This window comes from Phascolarctos cinereus, unplaced genomic scaffold (assembly GCF_003287225.1).
Source record: "Phascolarctos cinereus isolate Bilbo 61053 unplaced genomic scaffold, phaCin_HiC Scaffold_5;HRSCAF=322, whole genome shotgun sequence".
NCBI lineage: Eukaryota > Metazoa > Chordata > Mammalia > Diprotodontia > Phascolarctidae > Phascolarctos > Phascolarctos cinereus.
Window position 1 is genome coordinate 44,010,544 of NW_027555958.1, and position 25,194 is coordinate 44,035,737.

A 25,194-nucleotide genomic window follows, 5' to 3' on the forward strand; every position below is an offset into this window, starting at 1 on the left:
CTTAGGTTTAAATACTCTCATTTGGTGATTTGGATTTTGTTTGATTTTTTAAAACAATTTAAACTTTCCTCTTCCTGCTGTGTTTTCCCTTATCACGACAGAACATTTATTATGTAGTCAAATAATGTTTTGAGAGGTCAAGCTTTGCAGAAGAGATTCTTCCTCCCAATAGGACATTTTACCCTTTATTAGTCATTTAAATCCTTGTCTGTGTCTGAGTTTCCTCAGTACTTTTTTAACCTTTCACAGAGGGGGACTAGGAGTATATATCTAGAAAGTGTTTGAATATCCTATCTATGTAAATACGAGAACACCATATTATTGATACAGATGTTGAAATTTTCTTAAGAGTGAATTTAACTTGTTTTTTAAAAAAAAAACCTCTTACTGCTATTTGACTTGAGCTGAAAGGCAAAATAACATGGCCAACATTGGAGTGTTTCAGGGTACTTAAGGAAACATCCTGAGTGGTATCATGTCTCCCTTGGCTTGGATTCTTTGGTATAACCAGGAAGAGCTCTGGTGACATCTTTGGCTTGTAATTACACTCTCATTACTTCCCATTTCTCAGGTGAAGCTGCAAGCCTTTTATGTAGAAAGTTGTTATTAACCTTAATATCAGACAAGTGCCCGGTATGTGCACAGAGGACATACATAAAAAGGCTCATGGGCAACTCTGTGCCCAGTGGGGATTTATAGCCTTTTCCTTAAATAAAATTATAGGTTTGTTAATTGCATTCACAAAGGAGTTATTTATTTAAAGGTTCCAATTACTTCTTTCTTTTCCCTCCTTCCCCTCCCAGTTAGCTGAGAAAGTTGAATTTTGGATCTGTACTACAAAAGAAATATTCAGTACAAATCAATTGAGAAAACAAAACTCCATTGTATTATTAGAGTTAGCTGAAAAGGTTGGATTGGGATCTTGTATTAAATAAGAAAATTTTAAAGAATAAATTAAGTAAACAAAGCTCCTGATTGGGAAGGATGTTCAGAGTGCTGTTTAGGATGGGATAGAAATATGGTTCCTGGGCCCCTTAGTGCAGTGGCCAGAACACTTCTTACAAAGTATGTAGCAGTGAATGCTAAAGAGATTTATTTGTTCACTGTGAGTGGCTGGCTTCAGCCCTGGTGGGGGCAGGGTCAGTTCATTTCCAGCTGACCTGTGGATGCTTAGATTTATATTGCTACTCTGAGACTGCCCTTATCTGATCTTGTCTTTGTATGTCTCTTTACACTGGTGCCAGGAGGAATTTTACAGCAGGGGAGAAGAGGACCTTACACAACTGTTGTGTCACAGGACAAAGTTCTAGGGGCAGGGGTGATTAAGTTGGAAGGGGAAGTCACATAAAGAAGTGTCAGTAAAACACTTTTGAAAATTTTAAGCACCGTATGTGATGTTAGAAACACCAATACTAACTGATGATTGTGGGAGGAATCTAAGAGAGCATGGAGTCCTGCCCTTTCATTTAATGAAAGAGCTGAGAAGTCTGCTGAGGATGGGCAGGTTAAAAGGGGTTCATAAGTCATGGTGAAGAGGTCTAGAGGTTTTGGGGTGCTCATGGGAACCCTAAGATCACGATGCCGGGCCCTGCCTGAAAGAATTCAACTCAAATCTTTCAGCCAGAGGAAAAGCTTATTAGTGATAAATCACATAGGCCAGGTGATGCCCATAAGGACGAGTGGGCCCGAGAAAGTCTCAGCCTTTTGGGCATGAGATTCTCAGCATCTGAATGGAGGCCAGGGTGGATCTTAAATACTAAAGTAACTTTGGGTGGCCAGAGAAGGGGGCTGGGAGAAGGGTCTAAGTAAGAATTCTAATTGGGGAGGTCTGAGAGATTGAATAGACAATGGGAATAGCTAATGGAGGGAACTGGAAGGCTTCAGTCAAAGGGAGATAAGGGGAGTAGATAAGGAACCTGAAAGTTTAAGTGTTTTATGGGGCCTGTAATGAAGGGAACTGGAAGGCATCTGAGTAAGGCCAAAAGGTGGGGCTAAGGCTTTCAAAGGGAGATAAGGAGCAGGAGTCTGTAGACAAATGGGAGCCAGATTCCCTTTGGTGCGAGGGGCAGGAGAGATCTATGCTTGAGCTCACCCCATCAGTGGAGGAGGATGGAATCTAAGAGGTCAGTTTGGAAAAGTGCTAGATTCAAATCCTGATTTGGGCAAGTCACTTCACCTTTCTAAGCCTCAGTTTCCTCATTTGTAGAATGAGGGGTTAGCCTAGATGGACCCTCCAGCTCTAAGTCTGTGATAGTCAGTATTTTGTGTTTGCAACGTTTTGATCCTGTCATCTGGCTGCTCTCCTTTCCTTCCCTGTGCAGAAATCCCCTCTGCACAACAGCCCGTCCCTGATTAGTGATCATCTAACCTCTAAGCAACTCTGCTGTGTACCCAGCGCCCTGAATGTAGCAGGCAGTAGTTAAATGGCCAGTGAATTGAATTAACAGCCTTTTGGATTGCTCTAGTTGGCTTTCAAAGGGAAGTTCATAAATAAAGGTTTTATTAGTTAACTTGCAGTACAGAAAATATGAGAAAAATTTATAGGCATTTTTGAATCAGACCATTTAGGACGAAGTATTCTGATGTACCTAAATGTTAGCAATTCCAAATGGCCAGATACTTGCCTTTCCTATCTTTGTGAATGTGTAAATTAGGTGGCACCTGCACTTTTGCTACTGGTCTTCCAAATTACTGACTTAATGAATATTCATTCAAGAGATATTAATGAGTTTAAGACAACTATGTGTCTGGCTAGGCCTTTGAACTTTATCCTATGAGTAAGGGGGTGGGGAGCTGTGAGTGGAGGGACCATTGCAGCTTTTTAGGCGAGAGAGCACCTTAAGGAAATTGGAAAGAAGCTCATTGAAGTGCTTTAGCCAAATCCAGCCATTGCCTGTTAGGATTTGTTGTTCATTATGTTCGTTCTCTTTGGCCAAAGCTACTGGTTGTGTGGTGTTGGGTGTTTGGTATAAGTCAGGGATAGACGCTAGTCTCGTGATTTCATTGGCGTAAACTTCCTCAGCCAATTGTAGGTCAATATTTTGGCCCAATTTGTAGTGTTAGAGAACTTCCTAGAGCGATAAGGGGTTGAGTGAATTGCCTCAGGTTACTTACACTCCCCACTAAGTGTCAGAGGCAGGCCCTTGAATCCAGGCCTTTCTAGGTCGCTAAGCTATTATGTCTCCTTGCCTATCTATCAGTTACATACTTGAACAAATATGAAACTTTCTTTCCGTGGAAAACGCTATAACTCAAAAGACCCATGTTTAAGATAATTTTGCTAATGATTTCCATATTACTGTGGCCAGAACCTCTGCTTAGAAACAATATTATTTAATGTCACTAGAAATTAAATTTAGATCTGTATTTTAAAAGCCTAGAAGACAGATTTTTCAGATAATTATTGACCTCAAAGAAGATTTCATTTCAAGAAGGTAATTCATTCAGCTCTCTCCCAGATGGATTTATTCCAAGTATCCAGAAAGACAGCTAGCTGTCTTCTCTTTTCTTAAAAATCTGTAATTTAGAAGATATGCCACAACGTTTCTTGAAAATATAAATTCCTTTATGATCTGTTGGAAAGTTCAAATGTGGAGAAGCACCTTTGAAAAATTTGGTTATTACCTCAGACAAATAACACTTGGCATCGATGAAAACACTGACCCTGAGTACCAACGGGGCCAGCGTAAAATAGATTCATTTCCTGTTGAAATGTCAATATGGCCTTTGTTAAGAATTCTTGATACTGAGCTTTCATTGGCTCACTGATATTTAGTCGTGAAAGACTAGGATTCTGTAACTAATAATTTATTAGAATCTATATTTTCTGGATAAAAAGTTACCCATGATAGGAATTAAGTGAACTCTCTTGTCTTAATGATTTTGGGGGAGGATTCTTTTAACCTCTTGCAATTATGGTACCCGGCTTGGCTTTTCATTTGTAATTTTATTAACATAATAGAAATGTATCGAGCATCTGCTACATACCAGTCACTGTGTTTAATTTCTTCTCTTGGTCATTGGAAAAATAGTATGTTAATGTAACTCTGTGTCACTGAAATGCAAATGGAATAGCTACAAGTTTTCAAAGACATATATTCTGTAAGTACTAGGCGTTTTAGAAAAATGTTCATTAAAATTTTTAAACCAAATCCCAAATAGGACTAGATAGGCATATTTTTAAATTAATGCTTTATCATTTTGACTAATCTTGCACATAGAAAAAAGATAAAAGTTTTTGAAGAGCTTAAGAGCTCTGAGTGTGAAATGTAGCACAAGCTCTCAGATGTGGTCTGCTTATCTGTCAGTCGTATTGAACTTGTTTGGATTTTATGTTTTGTTTTGTTTTGTTTTATATTTATAACCATGGAGGCCTCAATGGGTGGAGGAAAGTGTATATATGGAAATAAATGTGATGTAAAAACAAAAGACATGAATAAAATTTGGCTTAAAAGTGGAAAAAAATTGATGTTTGCACTATTGAAAAATATAAAAAAGAAACGATAGGAGAAGTTAGACAAGGTAAGTAAGAATCTGACTTAAAACTGTGAATATGGTGTCCCTGGCCTTGGCATTATACTTGATCAGGCTACTGCTGCCTTTTGCTAAGAACATTATTGTTAGCTCCTTAGGAAGTCTGAGGTGACTAGTTTTTTTGTGAGTCTTTCAGCCAGCCTGTGGCCATCATGTAAACAACTTGTTAGAAAGAATGAATGAAATATAAGCTCTCTCTAAAAGGTTAGTCTTTTTCTATATTTGAATTTCCTGACATTATAAGACAGTTGAACTTTGTCTTTTCAAGGACATTTAAATTTAATAGTAAAATGAGTAATTCTTCTCCCAAGGATTAAAATGGCTATAGCTGTTGTTATTGGGTTAGAAGATTTGTTTGTCAGGTTGTTCTGTGTGGTCTGTGGAGTTCTGCTGTTTGGTTATCACGCTTCAGAGAATTATATTGAAAAATGTAATTAGACCCATGGCATATAATAAAAGGATCATTGGCCTGATAGCTCGAAAGGCTAAAGGCTTATCTTATATGTAGAATAAATGTAGTTCAGATGAACTAACTTTTCTCTGTTTCTTCTTCAGAGTACCAGCTCTCTTCTTGATCTAACTTTGGCAGTGAGGAAAAAGCCCTCATGCTCCTTGTTTTTTGGCTGAGATGGAGAGCTTAGAGCACAGGGCCTGGAATCAGGAAGACCTAAGTTCAAATCTGGCCTCAGAAACTTATTAGCTGTGTGTCCCTGGACAAGTCACTTCACCTCTTTTGCCTGTTTCTTCCACTGTAAAATGGGGATAATAACAGCACCTACCCCCATTGGGAAGGGACTTATCTCATTTATGAATAAGATAACATTCGGCACACCGCAGGCACTTCTCAAATGCTTGTTTCCCTTCCCTTTCCAGTTCCCTTATGATGATGTGACCACTGAGTCTAGGAACTTGCTAAAGGACCATTTTATTCCTGCCACCTTACTATTGAAGATGACATGCTTCTAAACACATCTGTCACCTATCTTTGTCCTTTTTGCTTAAGGCATGGGAACTGTTCAGGCTTGTTAACTCTTTTGAGTAGAACTCCCACAAATTTTATGCCCTGGGGTAGCTTCATATGTAATCTAGTGGTTTATCATATGTTCTATTTAGCAATAAGGACATAAATCCTCTATGGTGACCTTCAGCTGATAGCTTTATCACAAGCCATTTGTCCTAGGCTGTTGTTGCTCTGATTCCCAGCTTCCCAGCTTGTGGACCCTTCACCCCTGTATGCCATGGAATCATGGTAAGGAGTCCAACCATCTGTTCACATACTAAACGTTTGTCATTTTTACTCATTACTTAGCTCCAACAAAATAGGCACCATGACTCCGTACAGTAAGTAAGAAAACAACTGGAGACCAAATAAATAATATCAGAAATATTTTTACTATTTTTCAGATATAAAATCTCTCCCTTTTGTTTATCAAGGCCTGTGATTTCATTGGTGTGGGGAATCCTCATCTGTAGATGCAACTCACTCACTCCTCTGCAATGCCTAGTCTTAAAGTGGTCCCCAGAGCATTGCCTTTCCCAGAATCACACACTCAGGATGTGTCCCAGGAGGCATTTGGGTCAGGTCTTCCCGTTCATTCCAGAGTCAGCTGTCTGTCCACTATACGTACCATGCTGCTTTTTTTAGAATTGTGACTAAATCCATATTAAGTTTTCATCACCTTGTATTTTCTCAATCATTGGATTCTCAACTACTCCCATGGGGTTTTGAGAACTAATTTGACGGTAATAAGGCCCTTTTACTCAAAACAATTTGGGAACCCTTCTTCTAACTTTTATTGTGTTGGCATGCTCACTTGTGGCATAAGACCTTAAGACTAAGCCAAAGTCAAAGTTTGGAAACTAATGAAGTCACTATCTAAAGTAATGTCTAGAAGATAAGCCCACCATTGTGGACAGAACCTTAGAAATGTTTCCTTCTGTTCTGAGGCCATGTTTTGGATTTGGAGGGCATCCTGAGTAGGGTGACCAAGATGTTAAAGGGACTTAAAATCACATCACATGACAAACAGCTAAAGAAACTAGTAATGTTTAGTGTAGAGAAGAGAAGCTTTGGGGGGAGCAAGAGAGCTACCTTCAGGCAATCAATAACATTTAGTATCTGGTGTTGCAGAGGATAGAGTGCTGGCCTGGAGTCGGGAGGACTCATCTTCCTGAGTTCAAATCTGGCCTCAGACACTTCCTTGCTGTGTGACTCTGGGGCAAGCCATTTCACCCTGTTTGCCTAGGTGTCCTCATCTGTCAAATGAGCTGAAGAAGGAAATGGCAAACCACTCTAGTATTTCTACCCCAAAAAAACCCCCTAAACTAGGTCACAAAGAGTCTGAAATGACTGAACAACAAACAGAAGTGAGAACGGCACTGTGCTAGGTCCTGGGAATACAGAAATGAAAGTGAAAGAATTGCTGCTCTCAGGGAGCTTACATTTTATCAGGAAAAAATATCTAAGTTTATAAAAGTAGATAGACGGTAGTTTGGAAGGGTAAGCCTAGAGAGGCAGCTTGGAGCCCAGATGGGAAGGGCTTTAAATGCCAGAGAAGCCTGTATTGGTCCTAGATATAGGAGCCAGTGGAGTTTATTGAGAAGAGAACAAATGGGGAGGACTGTGCATTCAGATTATCACTTTCCAGATATTTGAAGTACAGTAATCTGAGGAAAGAATTGTCTTAATTCTCCGTGGATCCAGAAGACAGAACCGAAACTGCTGCTTGGAGGTCAGAGTCATTTTCCAAACTTAAAAAAAAAAGGAAAGAAAAGATCTAACAAGTAGGACTGTCCAGAAATGAAAGAGAGTGCCTTAGAAGCAGGTAGCAAGTCTTCTCCCACCCCTGGCCCCACCAATCAGCCATGGTCTAGGATGTGTTGGAGAGCATTCACAGTGTGGGAAGTTACACCAGATAATCTCCACGGGCCTTTTCTCTCCTACGGTCCTGTAAGAGGCCTCGATGCTCTAATCTGCTCAGAGTGAAAAAGAAGGGTACATGAGGACATGTCTAACTACAAATCACAACTTCAGAGATAAGAGTAGAAGGATATCCTCTTGGCAACAGTTCCGCAAGTGCCACCTGGGAGACACAGCTGAAAAAAATGCGTCAACTTCAATTATCTCCCTTCACCCTTACAGCAACGCATTCATTTGAAAGGGGATCAGAGGAAGGAATCAGCAAATATCATGTTTTTCCTTTTGTTAAATTTCATTTTTTTAAATAATAAATTTTTTCCTAATTGCATGTAAAAATTTTTAACATTTATTTTTGAACATTTTGAGTTCCAAATTCTCTCCTTCCCTCCCTCCCCTCCCCTCTCCCCAAATTGGTAAGCAGTTTGATAGAGGTTATACATGTGCAATCATGTAAAACATCATTAAATCTGTTTTCTAACAGCTGCATTTACAGGCAGACCAAGATGTGGTGAAAGCTAACGGGTCATCCAGGGCACCATAACTTTTTAGTGAAAGAATGAAAGCAGGTACCCCTTCTAGAACTTTCCCAACGATAGAAAATAGAAGGCTAAGCATTACGAGAGAGTGAATAGAGAACCTTGGGAAGACCTAGGTTCTAGTTCCACGTCTTACACCTGTTGGCTTTGTGAACCCAGGCATGTCCCTTAACCTCTCAGTGAACTAGACAGTTCTCTAAGTTACTGTTAATGGGATCGTTCTTTTCTGAGTGGTCCCAATATTAATGAATTCACAGGTCCACTTTCTATCCCTTGTGAAATGGAAAGATAATAGAGATTATTGCTTATTCCTGCATGGAGTGCAGTTTCTTCTCGTTAAACTAAGCTTCTTAAGGAAAGTGACTTCTTTCATCTTTGTACCCTCAGCATCTCTCATAGTGCTTTGCACATAGAGGCTGTTGAATTATTGAATTGAACTATCTAACAGGGTGGGGGACCTGCGGCCTCAAGGCCACATGTGGCCCTCTAGGTCCTCAAGTGCAGCTCTTTGACTGAATCCAAACTTCACAGAACAAATTTAGTTTGGATTCAGTCAAAGGGCCACACTTAAGGACCTAGAGGGTCACCTGCGGCCTTGAGGCCACAGGTCCCCCACCCCTGGTCTAGGAAGTACGTAAGTTAAAATTATTATTGTATTACTGGCTTCCCTTGATGGCTGCTACTTTTATCTGTTCCTGCCTAGCCATAGTTATCCATAGAATAAAGAATGAAAGTGACAGATGGCTCCAAAAACTCTGTAGATGGGAAAAATACTAAGCTACAGTCTTAAGCTTTTTGTTCAGTAATCTGTAGACTCTATTCCCATTTCACTAGTAGCAGGCTAGTATAGGTTTTTCTCTTCCATGACGATTATCAATAATCACCATCACAGGGGCAGCCAGTGATGCAGTAGATAGAATGTTGGACCTGGAGTCAAAAAGACCTGAGTTCAGATTTAGCTGGGTGACTCCAGGTGAGTCACTTAACCTCCCGTTTGCCTCCGTTTTCTCCACTGTAAAATGAAGATAACAGTAGCACCTACATCCCAGGATTGTTGTGGAGGTCAAAGAAGATATTTATAAAAAGTGCGGAGCCTGACATATAGTAGGTGCTGTGTAAATGCTTCCTCCTTTCCTCCCTCCCACTAACAGCATTCCTTACCGTGGCTTTCCAGGCTTTTCCATCAGATGCCTCCATCTGTCAGCCCTTGTCTTACAGTACTTCCCAACATAAATCTTTTATTTCAGTTTTGCTTTTTACAGAAAGCATATGTCTCATCTGTGGCTTCTTTTTGTTCATGCCTCTACTGCCCCTTCCTGAATTTCCTTTTCTCTGTCGGGTATAATCCTACAGTTCTTTTGAGGTCCAGTTCAGGTCTCAGCTCCTCCTTGAAATCTTGAGCTTCTCCTGTATATGTTGATTTTTCTGTTCCCTAAATTTCCATGGCCCAAGTCTGTAGCCACACAATATTGAACTTATTTAAAGATACTTGTAAAAAAAAAAATCTAAAGATACTTGTCTTTGTTCTCTGAGGGACAGCTAGGTGGTACAGCGAATAGAGTGCTGGCCCTAGAGTCAGGAGGACCTGAGTTCAAATCCAGCCTCAGACAGTTACTAGCTGTGTGTCCCTGTGCAAGTCACTTAGCCCTATTTGCCTCAGTTCTTCATCTGCAAAATGAGCTGGCAAAGGGAATGGCAAACCACTCTAGTACCTTTTTAAGAAAACCCTAAATGGGGTCATAGAGAGTTGGACACGACTTAAAAAAACGACTGAACAACAGCAAAATTGTTCTCTAGTTGCGTGTCTTAATTATTAAATGGTAAATTCCTTGAGGGAGAGCTCCCCGGCTCCCACTTTGACTTTATCACCCGTGTTTTAGTGATGGCACATAGGCTCAAAATTTTAAAAGCACCCGTATCCTATGTTTGCTCCAATTGAAAATAATAATTATGGCTTGCCCATCAAGCGACTGATCAGTAATGGAATGAGCATGGTGCCAAATAAAGTAGTGGGTGTTTTGTTTGCTAGAGAAGTACCTGGCCTAAAGTGACTAGTATTTCTGTTTTCAGGCATGGCTTCAAAATGTGAGCGGCCTCCACCACATGAAAGTGTTAGGGGGCATGTTGTGGCTTATCGATACAGCAAAAGAGACTGAGCAGGAATGGTAAACCAGGTAGGAGGAAGACCGAGGGAACAGTATCATCAAAATGAATCCATAAGTGAATGAATGAATGACTATGTAAAGTACTGTGTGCTAAGCCCTAGGGAGACAGCTAGAAAGGCAACAGCCCCTTCTCACAAGGTGCTTACAATCTAACCAGGAATACAGCTTATGTACAGATAGATATACACAGGAGAAATTGGAGGTAGTCTCAAAGGGAAGGAACTGGCATTAAGGGGAACCACAAAGGGCCTTTTGTAGAAGGTGGGATTTTAGCTTGAAGAAAGTCTGGAGGTGGAGATGAAAATGGAGAACATTCCCAGTATAGGGGACGGCCAGTGAAAAAAACATGTTGAGTATGTTTGTAGGTGCTGAGGAAGGGACCAGGGAAAGACTGAAAATTAGAAGGAAAGGAGGAGGGTTGATAGAAGGCGCAGTCTGCTTGGAAAGACATGAGAAAATGATAAAGGAGAGGCATTGACCTTGGCCAGGAGAAGAATCAATTCATCAGTAGCATGGGGAATGGGGGGAATAGCAGAGTGACCCTGGGCTGGAACTTGGCATGGTGTCAGTGGCAGCAGGTCAGTGAGTATAGTGTAGAGGTGAACTGGATAAAAGGTTCTAGAATGAGAAGGCAAGAGAATGGAGTCAGAGCAGGAATGATGGCCCATGAAACACTGAAGGGCCCAGAGATTAGGGGGATGAAGAATTGGTTTAAGTCGCTAAAGTGTTGGCCCAATGAACTGCCCTGGTGGAGCTGGAGAAGACTCAGGGAAAACAGATAAGCTGCTGCAAATGCTTTAAAGGCCATCCTGTGGAAAACGACTGTTCTGCTTGTCCCTAGAGGGCCAAACTAGTAGAAACGAGTAGAAGTCGAGACTGGATGTCAAGAAAAATGCCCCAGTGTAGTGGAGGTGAGAGCTCTGGACTTGGGGTCAGGAGGACGGACCATAGGTGAAATCCTGCTTCAGACATTTCCTTGCTGTGTGATCCTGCACAAGTCAGTTCATTTCTGGGGTTGGGCTTGAGGACCTCTGAGGTCCCTTCCAACTCCAAATCTGTGGTCACGTGATGATTAGAACTTTCTGAAAGTAGAAACAGTTCCTTCAGCGGCTCCCCCTTTTAGAAGTCTTCAAGCAAACACAGGATGACTGTTGTCCCTTGTGCCAGCTTTCAAACATGAGTTGTGCTAGATGATCACAGGGGTCTTCTAACTCTGAAATTCTGTGAGTCAACTGAGAATTTATGTATGTATGTAATGTTACAAAACTTTAAATGCTCTCTGTATACATTAGCTATTACCTCTTATTGTTAGCCTATGAGGATACGTACTAAGGGCAGAAATACAAGATACATTTATCTGAAAAAAAAATCTCTCCAATATCCTCTGTGATAGCTTTTTGAGTGAAAGAGAATAGAATTTCATTTGTTTTCCTTAGTCTTTACATGTGAAAACACAAGGACTGTCTTAACTCACAGGAATCACTCACACTTTGCTAGTTATTGGCTTTGGAAGTTGGCTCTTAGGAATTATTATGACCAAGCGGGAGGATGAAGCAGAAGATTTATTTTCCACTCTGCAGGATAATAGGGGAATAAAGGAGAGAATCAGTTATTCTTTTTTGAATTATCATGGATTTAATCATTCAAGTATTTTCATGTTCCAGTGCTTGATGCAATCAGGACAGTGTCATCTGCAGCTAGAAACAATTGAAGAACTCCCGCCATTGCTTTCTTTGTATTAAACTCTGTGTGGGGCATCCTCCTTTGCACTGATAGACACCTGTCTATGGGTAAATAGGTCTCCTTTTTCTTCGTATTTTACTTGTCAATGCTCAGATGACTGATGAAAACAATTATCTTCCTAGCTGTGTTTATCATAGAGTCTTGTATAATTTTAATGTGTGGGAGACCCCTTGTTTGAAGAGCCCTCAATTTGCATTTTTCACTATGCTATCAAATGCTATATTAAAACCAACCAACAGTAGACAATGTGGGATCTTATATTCTGGTCAATTTTCAATCAATTTTGAGGTTATATAGATTTCTGCTATAGAAAATAATCATCAAAAGCCTATCCATCCCCTTCTAGTTCCATCAAGATACCCTTGATGTATGTAGGCTATTTTCATAAAGATTTCACAGAAATGAGAAAGTAGCATTAAGAATTGGTTGTTCTTTATACTTTCTTTCTGATGAGACCACCATAGTGCAGGCCCTCCTCAACTCATGCCTGGATTATTGCAGTAGCTGAGGGGGTGAGAGGATCTGGCTGCCCCAAGTCTCTCCCCACTCCAATCCATCCTCCATTCAGTCACTAAAGTGATTTTCCTAAAGCACAGGAAAAATGACATGCGGCATTTCTTTCTCCTCCTCTCCACCCCTTCATCCAGCTCCAGTGGGTCCCTGTAGCCTCCAAGATCAAATACAAAATGCGCTGCTGGGCCATCAGAGGCCTTTATAACCTTGCCCCCTCCTACTCTAGTCTTCTTAGGCCTTACTCTCCAACACGTACTCTTTGATCCAGTGACACTAGCCTCCTGGCTGTTCTGTGACTCTAAGCATTTTCTCTGGCTAATCCCCATACATGGAAGGCTCTTTCCTCCATTGCCGCTGCTGACCTCCTTGTCTTCCTTTAAGGCCCAACTGAAATCCCACCTTCTACTGGCAGCTTTCCCCAACCCCTCTTAATCCTCATGCCTTCCTTCTGTTAATTATTTCCCATTTATCCTATATATAACTATATATTATTTATGTTATTTCCTCATTTGATTTAAAGCTCCTTGAGGGCAAGGACTGTCTTTTGCCTCTGTGTATCCCTGGCACTCAGTGCAGGGCCTGGCACATAGTAGACAATAATGGTTTATTGATTGATTGATCTTCACTCCTACAGTGCTACCTACACACTTGATTTGCCTGCGTCCATGACAGAGGGATTCCTCCCTCCACTTTCCAGCTATCCACTGCTAATCTACCTGATTTCTCAATGATGAATGTAATTCTTTTTTTTTTTTGTTAGGTAGTTGGGGTTAAGTGACTTGCTTAGGGTCACACAGCTAGTAAGTGTCAAGTATTTGGTCTGAGGTCGGATTTGAACTCAAGTCCTCCTGACTTCAGGGCCGGTGCTCTATCCACTGCGCCGCCTAGCTGCCTCTATAATTCTTACCCAGTCATTCCCTCCCCATCCCAGTAATTCTAAATCCCTAACTGACATTCAGACTCTGTTCTCCATCCCCTGCTGACAGCTCCTGCCCCATCCCTTCAGCCCTTCCTCCCTCACCCCAAACCTCACTGTAAAACTTTCCGCTCCTTTTGCCATGCATTCAGAATGCCTGCTCCATAAATAACAAACTGGCTTTCTTCTTAAACCTTTGCCTTCCCCATTCCTTCCATCTTCTTGTACTGAGATCTGTCTCCATCCTCATGATAGCTTCCCTGGCCACCTTTCCAGCACTGATTGCACTTTCACTCACTTACAATCTCACCTCACCCCCAGATCCCTAGTTGTATGTGTTGGGGGGTGGGGGTGGGGTTGGAATACTCTTTGGTTTAAGGTGACAGCTCGCCTTTTACCTATGGAACAAGCCTAGAAAGGTTCTTCTTTCTCAAGCAGACGCAGGCAAGGCAGCTAACTCCTGGTTCATCAGCAGCTCACACATTCCCTACCACCTTCTCCTTCATTCTTCCTCAGCAATACGCAGAGATGTCCTTGATGTTGTCATTACACACAAATGTTCCACTTCTGTGTTGATGCATTATGGAATTTTCTTATTTGATCACAATCTCATGTCAATTCCACCTCTCCTTCAGCCTTGCGACCTCTAACCATGTTCTTTGCCTTCTCCAGTCCCAATATGCAGTCCTTTCCCAGGCTATAACTCCCCTGCACTGACTACACTCTCTTCCCTTCCATTTTAAGTATGTGTTAAAATGTGATTGATTGTAAATGCCTACTGTGTGCCAGCCAGTGGGAAAGCCTGGCAAAAAAAAATGCTTTTTACCTTTGTACCTGTTTGCTTTGGCCCTTATGGACCGCTTGTTGGCACTAAGATTTCCTCAATTAATGCTGTTCTTCTGACCCTGAACCTGGACTTATAAACCACCAAGACTAATGGTGTGATAGGGATTTCAATCATGCCATCATGAAATCATCCACTGAACTTGAACAATTTCTAATATTAGTATTTTCTTAATTACCTCACCAATCTTCTTTATCCTCAAGTATCCATGATGGACCCTTGAGAAATAACTACCAGCTCTGTCTGTGCAGGTTAGGATAAGTTGGATAGGCATCTGACAAAGGGGTAGACAAGAAGAGGTCTGGGGGAAGCTCCAAAGCACTTATATTTGTCTGCTTCTTCAATAGAACAGATTGGAAAAAAATACCATATTTTTCAAAAAGTGCTGTTTGATGTAATTTTATGAATTAAAATTAGTTACATTTTTTCAATATTCTTTTCTGTCTTTAGGGGATTGATTCCTTCTTTGAAAATTACACCAAGTTTCAAGTCAAAACTTTAAAAGATATTTTTAGTTTATGCTTTCAAGATTTTTTTTCTATCTTTAATTCTGTTTGCCCTGAGCAGGAAACTTTTCAATCTTTGACCTTCATAGAATTGTTTTAAGGTGTGTCTTCAAGGAAGCTTAGCCTAGGGAAGGGCACTATGTATACATAGATGGGTGGAAATTCAGGTGAGATAATTCTGGTGGAAGGTTATGGAAATTTCCTGACCTAACATAGAACCCTCTTCATACTTTCCATCTCGGTCACTCCACTCCTCAGAATATTCCTATTTAGCCTCTTTGGTTTTACAGACAAGAGAGTCCCTGAAGTTTTTTGAGCAAGTGAGTTTCATGATCAAAACACCATTTGAGATTAACGTACCTGTCTCTATAAAAGCAGAATTTATAGATAGGAGAGATTATAGTTCCTGGAGTCCTGCTGTTGGAAGTTTTAGGGGTGCTGGGACCTCAAAATATTGAGAGCAAGAGACGGGGATCTTGCCCGAATGAATTCAACGCAAGCCTTCTTTCAGCCAAAGACAAGGTTTATTAAAGATCTGCCATATTGACAAAACTCTTAAAGAATATGAGCATTAGTGAGCTATTGGCCAGATTTTAAGAATCTGAGCACTTAATTGGAGACAAGATGGACTTTATGTACAGAAAGACTGGGAAGGGATCTAGAAGTAAGTACCCAGCTAGTTTGGAGTGACAGTGAGGAGGGGTCTAGGGAGGATCTTGATGGGGGTAGTGACTGGGAGGTAGAATGAGGTCAAAGGGGTGGGGGGGTGGGGGGCAACGGAGGTGAGAGACAATGGAGGGCCTGGCTAGGTTAGAAAGGCCAGTTGATAGGATTATAGCCTCAGGCAAAAACTAGATTTCCTCTACTGAGTAGGAGAGTTCAAGGAGAATCCAAGGTAGGGTTTTCTAGGGCCTGTAGAGAATGGGCCAGTGTTTGCTGCCAGGGTGCGTCCACTAAGTTTTACTGAAAACAGTGTTGGTGAGGAGAGGGTCATGACATGCACAAGTCTTCAGTAGTAAGTGTTGCTGTTTCCAACTCCATTCCTTCCTAGAACTCTCTGCCAAGTCTGGTAGTCTGAGCCTACTCTAGCATTAAAGTCACCCAGAATTATAAGCTTGTCTTCTTTCTTTATGGAGAACTCACACAAGCCAAGCGTTCACATGATGGTCAGAAGAAGCGATGTGAGGACACTCTCAAGGTCTCTCTTAAGAACTTTGGAATTGATTGTGTGGCATGAGAGACACTGGCAAAGGGCCCACTCAAAAGGTGCTGTGTTCTGTGGGCAAAGCAGAATTGAAATAGCTCAAGAGAAACCCAAGATACACAAGCTTAGAGAATCTACCTCAAAGGTACACACGGACTGTTTGTGTCCAACCTGTGGTAGAACATTCTGAGCTCACATTGGTCTGAGCAGCCACAGTCAGACCCTCTGAAACTTGACCCTGGCATAGTGATGTCGTTTTGGTCCTCTTCGAAAACAGACAAGTGGGACCCAAATTCTTTTTGGGGGGAGGTGCAAAGCTCTCAGCTTGGGCTACTAACCAGATTCTAATCTTTAATATACCCTCCAAAATCAATGTGATCCATAGCTTAATTGCTTCTTGATTCTGATCTTATAAGCCGTTTTGGCTTATAGGAAGTGGACAAAGTACTTAAGATGGTGTTGGGATCTGGGCCCCAGAAAGGAAAAACCCTGGACTTTCCCACTTGGCCAGATCTCTGGAATTTTTGCCTGAGGCATTAATCCCATCAACTGGCCTTTCATTGTGGCTATACCTAATCTCCCCTCCATTGTCTTACCTCCCTATGGCCCCTGGCCATTTCCCACCCTTAATCCTAGCTTGGCTCCATTCTCCCTTGGCCACCAGGTCCAGGTCCCAGGAGTTCTGTTCACCCCAGTTTACTGGACACTCCTATGTTCCTCCTACAGTCTTTTTGTATATAAGGTCCATCTTGTCTCCATTAAGATGCTGAGATTCTTATAATCCAGCCATTGCTTAGATTCCTAAAATCTAGCCACTGCTTACCTATGTTCAGACTCCTTAAGCATCTGCCCAATATGACAGTGTTCTAGTAAACCTTGTCTTTGGCTGAAAGAAGGCTTGGGTCAAACTCTCGGGCAAGACCCATGTATTGTGATATTGGGGTCCCAGGACCCCTGAACTCTTAAGCTGCATCACCTAAAGCACTCAACTCTCCTTTTCTTCCCAGCCCTCCATCTCAGATCTTTTCTAACCCTAACTTTCTTAAGAGCCCAAGTTCCACTTACCACTGACAGGTCAACAGCAGCCTTTACAAACACCTCCTGGCCTCCCTGGGCTCAAGGAGCTTCCTGAGGTCTAGTCTGCTTGCTTATCTACCACTAAACCACACCATCCCTTTTTTGTGACGTGTTTTGCTGGCACAGGCTTTGGGGCAGGGTTAACTCTTGTACCAGAAGGTACTGCGCAGCCATAGAAAGCAGTGGTCCTTTCTCACTAGGGTCCTTCTGACTGCTTATATACATGGATTATAGGGATATGATAGATTGGATGTTTTACATTCAGAAGGCAATCCCAGGAAGAGCCCTTTGGAGATCCAGTCCTTAAGCCTTCTCCTTTGCTTCTAAGTATTATTTGCCCAGATTTATGTCGGCATTCTCTTTTGTTCTGAGACATCACCAGAGAAGGCAGTGCCACTGCTTAGCTCACACCTGTTCCCACCTTGCACCCCTCTGTTCTTACTTGTCCATCCTTATTCTCTTCCTGCTCCTGCACAGTCCTAAAGGAAGATAGTTTTCTAGGGTTTTATAGGTTTTGTGAGGACAAAGTGGGAAAGAACACTTTTCAAGGAAGTCCACGCCTTACATCCTGGTTTCTGTTGTTCCTTTATTGACACTGTTGAAATCTTTGACCTCACCACAACGAAAACCGAACCTGAGGAGTGAGTTGGAAAGAAGAAACCCCTGGAAGAAACTTTTCTAAATACTTTGAAGTGTTTCTACACACCTAGTGGAAATGTACTGGGCTCCCCAGGCCTCTGATACGCATATACATTTTATTGCCTCTTCAGGCTGCCTTGCTGTTCAGGAATGGGTTATGCTTTATCTGAACCAGCAGGGAAGGAGGAATAAGCTCCAGTGTTTATATGACAAGAATAGATGTGGTTGTTTCCATGTGCCCTGCAGAGCAGGTGCAGTTCAGTGGCAGATAAGCCAGCGCCTAGACCTCAGGAAGCTTTCAGGAGGCTAGGTGGAGTTTGTAAAGGCTTCTGCTGACCTGCTTTAGGAACTTGGGCAGAAGCATCGAGATAGGGGCAGCTGGGTGGTGCAGTGGATAGAGTACTTGCCTTGGAGTCAGAAGGACTTGAGTTCAAATCTGGCCTCAGACATTTGACACTTACTAGCTGTGTGACCCTGGGCACGTCACTTAACCCCCATTGCCTCATCCAAAAAAAGAAAAAAAAACTGAGATGGAGGGCTTGGAGAAAAAGGAGAGGTGGGTGCTTTAAGTGCTTTGTTCACTTCCTATAAGCCTGCAATAGATGACTCCAGATAACTCCAGTTTGCACTGTCACAGAAAGCAATTGATGCTGTGGATCACACTGATTTTGGAGGGTATGATTAAAGATTGGATTCTGATTAGGACGCCAGAAGCAATAATCTGTGCTACTTGCAAATTCGTCTGCTCTTATAGAGATAGGCACATCAGACTAAAATGGTGTTTGGGTCATGAAACTCACCGTTCAGAAAAACTTCAGGGACTCTCTTATCTGTAAAATCAAAGTTCTTAGTCTGGTATTCATGACCCTCTATGACCTGGCTCTGACTTATCCATCACCTCTAATAGTACCATCCCCAAAACACCCCCTCCTCTAAACATGCCTTGTTCTTTCCTGCTTCTCCCTTTTTGTTCACATTATCCCCTCACAGCTTAGGATGCTCGCCCTAGTTTTCTCTCCCTAGCCTAAGTGTAGCTCAGTCTGCCTCTTTGTTCAGATTTCCTGCAGTACTCCACAGCAAAAGGGATCAGTACCTTAGAACTCCTGAGGGGCACTGTCAGTACCATTTATATCTCGATCAATCATGTACTTCCTTGTGATAGCTCTTCTTTTCTTCTCCTTCATATCTTATCTCAACTAGATTATTATGCCTCTCTGATCCCTAGCACCGTGATACGGTGCATTGTACTTAATGCTTATTGGTTGGTTGGTCTGTCAGAGAGCGAGATGGTTTGTGGTTTACTCTTCCTCACTAATCTATATTCCCCCCTAAACTTTAGAATTGTCACAGGAGCAGTTTGTAGAGAGCTCAAAGGTGCCTTTCTACAACGGTAACTTAAACTTTTGGATTAGCATTGAATCACAGACTCCTAACTTTGGAAGGTACTGCAGAGCCCATCTGGTCTGGCTCCTACTTGAACAGAAATCGGCACGTGCACATGCCTGACAAAGTGGCTGTCTGGTCAGCTAGACTTTGCTTGAAGTAGACTTTGCTCTGGGGGAGTGGAAACCCACTACCTCCCAAACTAGATCATTTCTTGTTGTTCAGTTGTTTTTCAGTTGTGCCTAACTCATTGCAAGACCATGGACCATACTGTCCATGGGGTTTTCTTGGTCAAGATACTAGAGTGGTTTGCCATTTCCTTCTCCAGTAGATTAAGGCAAACAGGGTTTAGTGACTTGCCCAAGGTCATATAGCTAAGAAATGTCTGAGGCCATTGAACTAGGATCTTCCTGATTCCAGGACCAGCAGCACTCTATCCATTGAGGCATCTAGATGGCCCATTTCAACTCTGGGATTCTTTGAATGGTTGGGAAGTTTTTACTTATGTCAAAACTAAATCTACCTCTCAGCAGTTACCAAACTTTGGACATTGTGTAGGCTCTTTTCTAGAAAGAGAGACTGACAGGCTATTTACCAGTTGCTAGTGGAACCATATTATTTGGTCTTTTCTGGAAGAGTCACAAAGACTCAGGAAGCAGTTGGCTTTCTCATGCCGAACTTTGTTTTGTGTCCATACCCTCACAGGTTTACTTCTGGCAGGATCTTCAAGGTAATCTATTCCAACCCCCCTCATTTTACACACAAGGAAACTGGGGCTCAGAGTTCAGTGACTGGCTCAGGGTCCCTTAGGCCTATAATAAATGACAAGCCAGATTTGAACCCAGGTCTTCTGTCTCCAAAGTGTGTGCTGGCTGCAGGAGAAGAGAGACAGAGAAAGGAGATGCTGTCCCCTTATGCCAAGAAGGTCCAAAGCTGTGCCTAGCTCCTGCCTGGAAAAGTTCACAGTCTGTTAGGTAACAGAGAACACAGAGATAAGAGAGAGAGCCAGGCACCAACTGTACAGGTCATCATCCATATTGGCAGGGCATTGGTATGTGCCTTGAAAGTGAACGAAACCATCCTCAGAGATGCCCATGACAAGCCTGAGCCCTCACACTTTTCTCCCCGCCTCTTCCTTTCCCTTTACCTAGGGTTATACGTCCTTCTGGAATGACTGCATTTCTTCTGGGCTTCGAGGAGGCATCCTGATAGAGTTGGCCATGCGAGGCCGGATCCATCTGGAGCCCCCGACCATACGGAAGAAGAGGCTGCTTGACAGAAAGGTAACCCGTTAACTCCTCTTCACGCCATGGACACCACCTCCATTAGTAGAGGAAAACTGGGTGAAATTGGAGTGTGGTCTGTCCCTCCCAAGAACCCCCTGAGACCTCCCTTCCCACCTCCAAGCAAGGAGTAAGGCCTGGGGGAGGGGAAGAAAGCAGGCGTGTGGTTGCCTATACAGCTTTTTCCTTCCATTCAACTGGGTGAACATGGGAATTATGCCCAATGCTCTCATCTGTCTCCTCACAGACTAACCCCTTCCCTCCTGCAGCCAGGCCGCTCTCCTCATCGCCTCTGGGAAACTGTGGTCTCATTGGTCACTAATGATTACCAAAACCAGTGACCTTTTCTTAGCTCTGAAACCAAATTCCTCATCGTCTTCCCAGACCAGACCCCCTTTTTGGTTTCTGTAGACCAGTCTCAAAACCTTGGCATTCTCTTTGAATCCACCCTCCCGCCTGTCCCTTCTATCCACCGCCAGTCCTTTTGGTCCTTCCTTATAATCGCTCTTCTTATAGTGATGTGTAACTTTTTGGGGGTCCGTGCCCCAAGTCCTCATTCAGTTGTAAACTCCCGAGGGCAGAGAACATGTAATATATCTTCATATAGCATCGACATAACATTATGAATATAATGGTTTCTTAATAACTATTTGTTGAATGAATAAATACATGCCCCTTCTTCCTTTTGTCTTCTTCCCTAAAAGGTGTTGCTAAAGTCAGATAGTCCAACTGGCGATGTCTTACTGGATGAAACACTCAAGCACATCAAGGCCACAGAACCAGCAGAAACGGTTCAAACATGGATAGAGCTGCTCACTGGTACAAGAATTCAGAATGTCTCTTATCTCCGCTTTTCGGTGGCTGAGACATAGCCCTGAAGCAGAAATTCAGATTATTTGTTCATGAGAGAATAAGAACTTGGTTTTGAATGCATACAATTTATATAATAATGATAAAAGTTAACATATGACACTTACTGTGGGCCAGGCACAGTACCAGGTGCTTTACAAATATTGTCCCATTTAATCTTCACAACAACCCTGGAAGATAAACGGCATTATTATTTTCATTTTACAGATGAGGAAACTGAAGTAGACATAGAAGTTAAGTGACATTCCTCTGTCCACGGCGCCTCCTAGCCGCCTAATGCCAGAGATGCCAGCCCTGGCCACCCGATTGTGGCTCTCCTTTTCTCCCCTCCCCCACTGATTTCTGGTGCCTTGTTGAGGCTTCTCGAGTCTTCAGGATGCTTTGGATAGCAGGGTGATGGTTAGAGGGGAGGGCATGGAATATGTAGCATGACAGGGGTCACACTACCCTTCTGGGGAGTGATGATACCCCAAACAAGAGCGTTTATCCTCAACTTCAGGAAGATACAGCATGATGTGTTTATGGTGTTGGAAGCATGCTGCCTGCTCCCTAGGCAGCAAAGATATAAAAGTCGGTAAAGACTGGGGAACCTTGTTGAGAGAGGCAAGGAAGAACAATCTGATGGCTACCCAACGGGCCTCTGGGGTGTCCCCTCGGTGGGACTGTGAGGTAGGGGAAAAGACAGAAGGAAGACTGGCCAGCACACAGACGCTTAGGTAGTGTGAATCTAAAAGAATAAAAACCTTTGTTGTAACTGGTAGCAGCAAGAAGGCAGCCTGAGCTACCCTAGGCTCCTTTACTGCTATGCATGGGAAGTGTTGTGATTCTTTTAAATTCAGACACCAAAGACCACAGGCCTGGGACAAGTATTATTTTCTTATTGAAGGAGTCCCTAATCTGGAATAAGATTATTAAAGGATACAAGCTTATCAAGAGGGTGTGATAAATACTTGGGAAATAACTATATCAGCCTATAGAAATTAATGTTTTATTTCTTTTGTGCTTATAGTAAACTTAAGAATTTATTTCCTTTCCTGTTGAATAGAGGGTTCATAAAGCCAAGGAGGACAGAGCTTGAAAGAGACTGGGAACCTCTGCCTGAGAGGCCCCAGAGCACAGGGCCACTGGCTGGGAACTGTTGGCCACAGTCCTACCTGTGTCTCTTCATCTGTCTCCCAGCCTGCGCTGGTGGCAACCCAAGCAGCAGTGAGATTTTTCCTCCTCTCCCCCTTCAGCAGAGTGCTTCAGTCTTTCCTCCTGCCTGGTTCGGGCCAGTGGCCATTTCACCTCTTCCCTACCATCGTGGGAGGGACGGGGATAGGCAGTGTGCTTCTCCGTACTGTCCCTGCTAGAGATGGATGTGCACCCTCTTTTGTATTGGTCCTTCTCACTGCTGCCCATGCCTCCACTCCTGCTTACTTCACGAAGAGCTCTACCATGCAGATTGTCATAAAGTTTGGAAAAGTCCCAAGAAGGTGCCAGAAACACTGGAGGTGTGGGTGTGCGTATGTGTGGGGAGGCACAAACTCATAGTTGGATTATCTCCATCACTGCAAAGCCTTTGTTCTCTCTTTTTTTTTCCTTTTTGGTGAGGCAGTCAGGGTTAAGTGACTTGCCCAGGCTCACACAGCTAGTAAGCGTCAAGTGTCTGAGGCCGGGTTTGAACGTAGCTCCACCACATTTGCCTGAGACACCTAGAATTTAATACATGCTACTGTAAGTCAGAAAATTAATCTTTTTCTTTTTTTTGCTTGTTTGTTTCTCTCTGTGTATTGCATCCATTCACCCATCATCACAGGTGAAACATGGAATCCCTTCAAGCTGCAGTACCAGCTGAAGAATGTGCGAGAACGGATTGCCAAAAATCTGGTGGAGAAGGGTATCCTGACCACTGAGAAGCAGAACTTCCTGCTCTTTGACATGACCACCCACCCCGTGACCAACACAACAGAGAAACAGCGGCTGGTCAGAAAGCTTCAGGAGAGCGTTCTGGAGCGATGGGTGAATGACCCCCAGCGAATGGACCGCAGAACCCTGGCGCTCCTGGTGCTGGCGCATTCCTCAGATGTGCTAGAAAGCGTCTTCTCCACCCTGGCGGATGACAGATACGACATAGCCATGAATCGAGCCAAGGACCTGGTAGAGCTTGACCCAGAGGTGGAGGGAACAAAGCACAGTGCCACGGAGATGATCTGGGCCGTGCTGGCAGCCTTCAATAAATCCTAACGCCGGCAGGCAGCTTCCTCCTTGCCCTGGCGGCGGCTGCTGACCACCAGAAGCCACGTGGCTCCGTTCGTGGGGGGAGGCATGTTTGTTTTGGAGTTGCTTGATTTTCATCTGTTTGCTCCTTCTCTTGGACCAGATTCTTGGTGAGCAAGGGAGCGACCTCAGGGCATCGCCACAGGCCTTGACATGGTAAATGAAGACTTGCCTCTTTTCCCAGCACTTCTTACCCTGCGGAGGAGAGCTTGGGGCTCAGCACCCTGCTCTCCTTTTTTGGCTCGCCCCCATGACTTGGGCAGATGTGACCAGGGTGGGGTCTGGAAGCTTCGGCCACAGCGTCAGGCAGAAATAGCCAAGCAAGCTCTTCATTTTTCTAAAAAATTTGTCCCATCTCAAATATAGAGCTCACTCAAGTCCTTTGCGTCTCGGACTCTCTCAGTGTGCTGTAGTTTATTAAAGTAGCATCCTCCTTGGGTGAAGGGCAGAAATCGAAACCAGCTTTTGAAGCACTTGAGATGTGGTGTTTGTATATCCCTGTCATGCCAACGTTCCTCCCCCCTCCCCATCTTTCCATTTCCAGCTTAAAGCATGTCTAAACCCTGTCAGCCTGGTCATACATAAATATTTAGAGATGAGAGATAAATTTTCAGACTCCCTCCTCTTCCACCCTTCCCCCAGTCAGAAAACCAATTGAAAAATTTGTCTCTTAACCACCTTCTCTATGCATTGCAGCATTGGAAGCTGTGATAGGGAAGGAACAAAATTCGTACAGCGTACCACAAGATTATTTTGGTTTCCTCCTCCCTCCTCCTGTGCCCTCCAGTCCCTTTCATATATTTATTTTGGCTTCAGCCAGTGAAGCTAGAACCGAAATTGCTCTTGGAATACAGCCTCTTGAGTTCAGAGTAAGTGTCTAAGCTCTAGGTCTTCATTTGCTCCATCAGGCTTTCTGACCAGAGGTGGGGAGTCCCTAAAAACTCCATTTCTTTGTTAGGGTTATAGGGTAGCTTTGTAATGGCCAGCCCCCTCCAGATCACTCATCTTCAAACCTCCTCCACTTAATTTGTAACAGAAAGGTCTCCTGTTTTCACCTCTATAGAAGAGGCAGGAAGAACCTTTATTGAGGGCTCCTCTTGGGGATTATGTATCTTAAGAAAGGAAATTTGGTATTTGAAATGCAGGTCCCAGGAATGAGTTTAGCTAAGGTTAGAAATTGAGCCATCCCTGCACAGCCCTGCATACCCCTCCACCCCCACCCCACCCCCAATAAGCACTGCCTCTTGACTATGGCTAAAACATAGTCTGTCAATGTCCAGGCCTCCTGGTAGTTCTGGAATGGACCTCTCCAGAGGGTTGTCACGCATGTTCAAAAGTAATTGAATGTTTCAACATAATCTCCTTCCTTCTCCCTAACTTGGCCACAGTGACCACAAATATTACCAAATTAACATGTCTTAGTTTTCCCTTAATGACCTTTTGGTGGCTACAAGCAAATTACTGGTGATAATTATGAAACTAGGCTGAATTCCAAATTTGCTTTTCTTGAGATAGAAGCCAAGTTCCTCACAACCTCCTTGGCTTTGCTTTACTTGCAGTTTGAACAATTCATATGCATGAAAAAACCAAGTTGTCCTGTGGAAAGCATCAGTTTAAACGGTGCTGGAGGTCACGTGAGTGAGGTTCTTTTCAGTCCTCGGTTAGTCATTATTTTTAATACTTCTCTCTTGAAAAGACAGGGAGAGGCCAGGCATAAATCTGCATTGTGTATACTGCCAGACAGCTTCCCTCTACTTGCATATGGCCATCATCTTTGTTCAATAAAGTTTGTATTCTTGGCTC

General features: G+C 43.0%; 1 protein-coding gene across 1 annotated transcript in view; it reads left to right on the top strand.

Moving 5' to 3' along the window:
* The window catches only part of GOLPH3L (golgi phosphoprotein 3 like), a 29,956-nt gene extending 4,762 nt beyond the window's left edge, over positions 1–25,194 (top strand). The window contains exons 3-5 of the mRNA XM_021004598.2: positions 20,131–20,262; positions 20,967–21,081; positions 22,931–25,194. Of these exons, the coding sequence (XP_020860257.1) occupies positions 20,131–20,262; positions 20,967–21,081; positions 22,931–23,358 (675 nt within the window). The 3' untranslated portion in view covers positions 23,359–25,194. The remainder of the gene's footprint in view (positions 1–20,130; positions 20,263–20,966; positions 21,082–22,930) is intronic.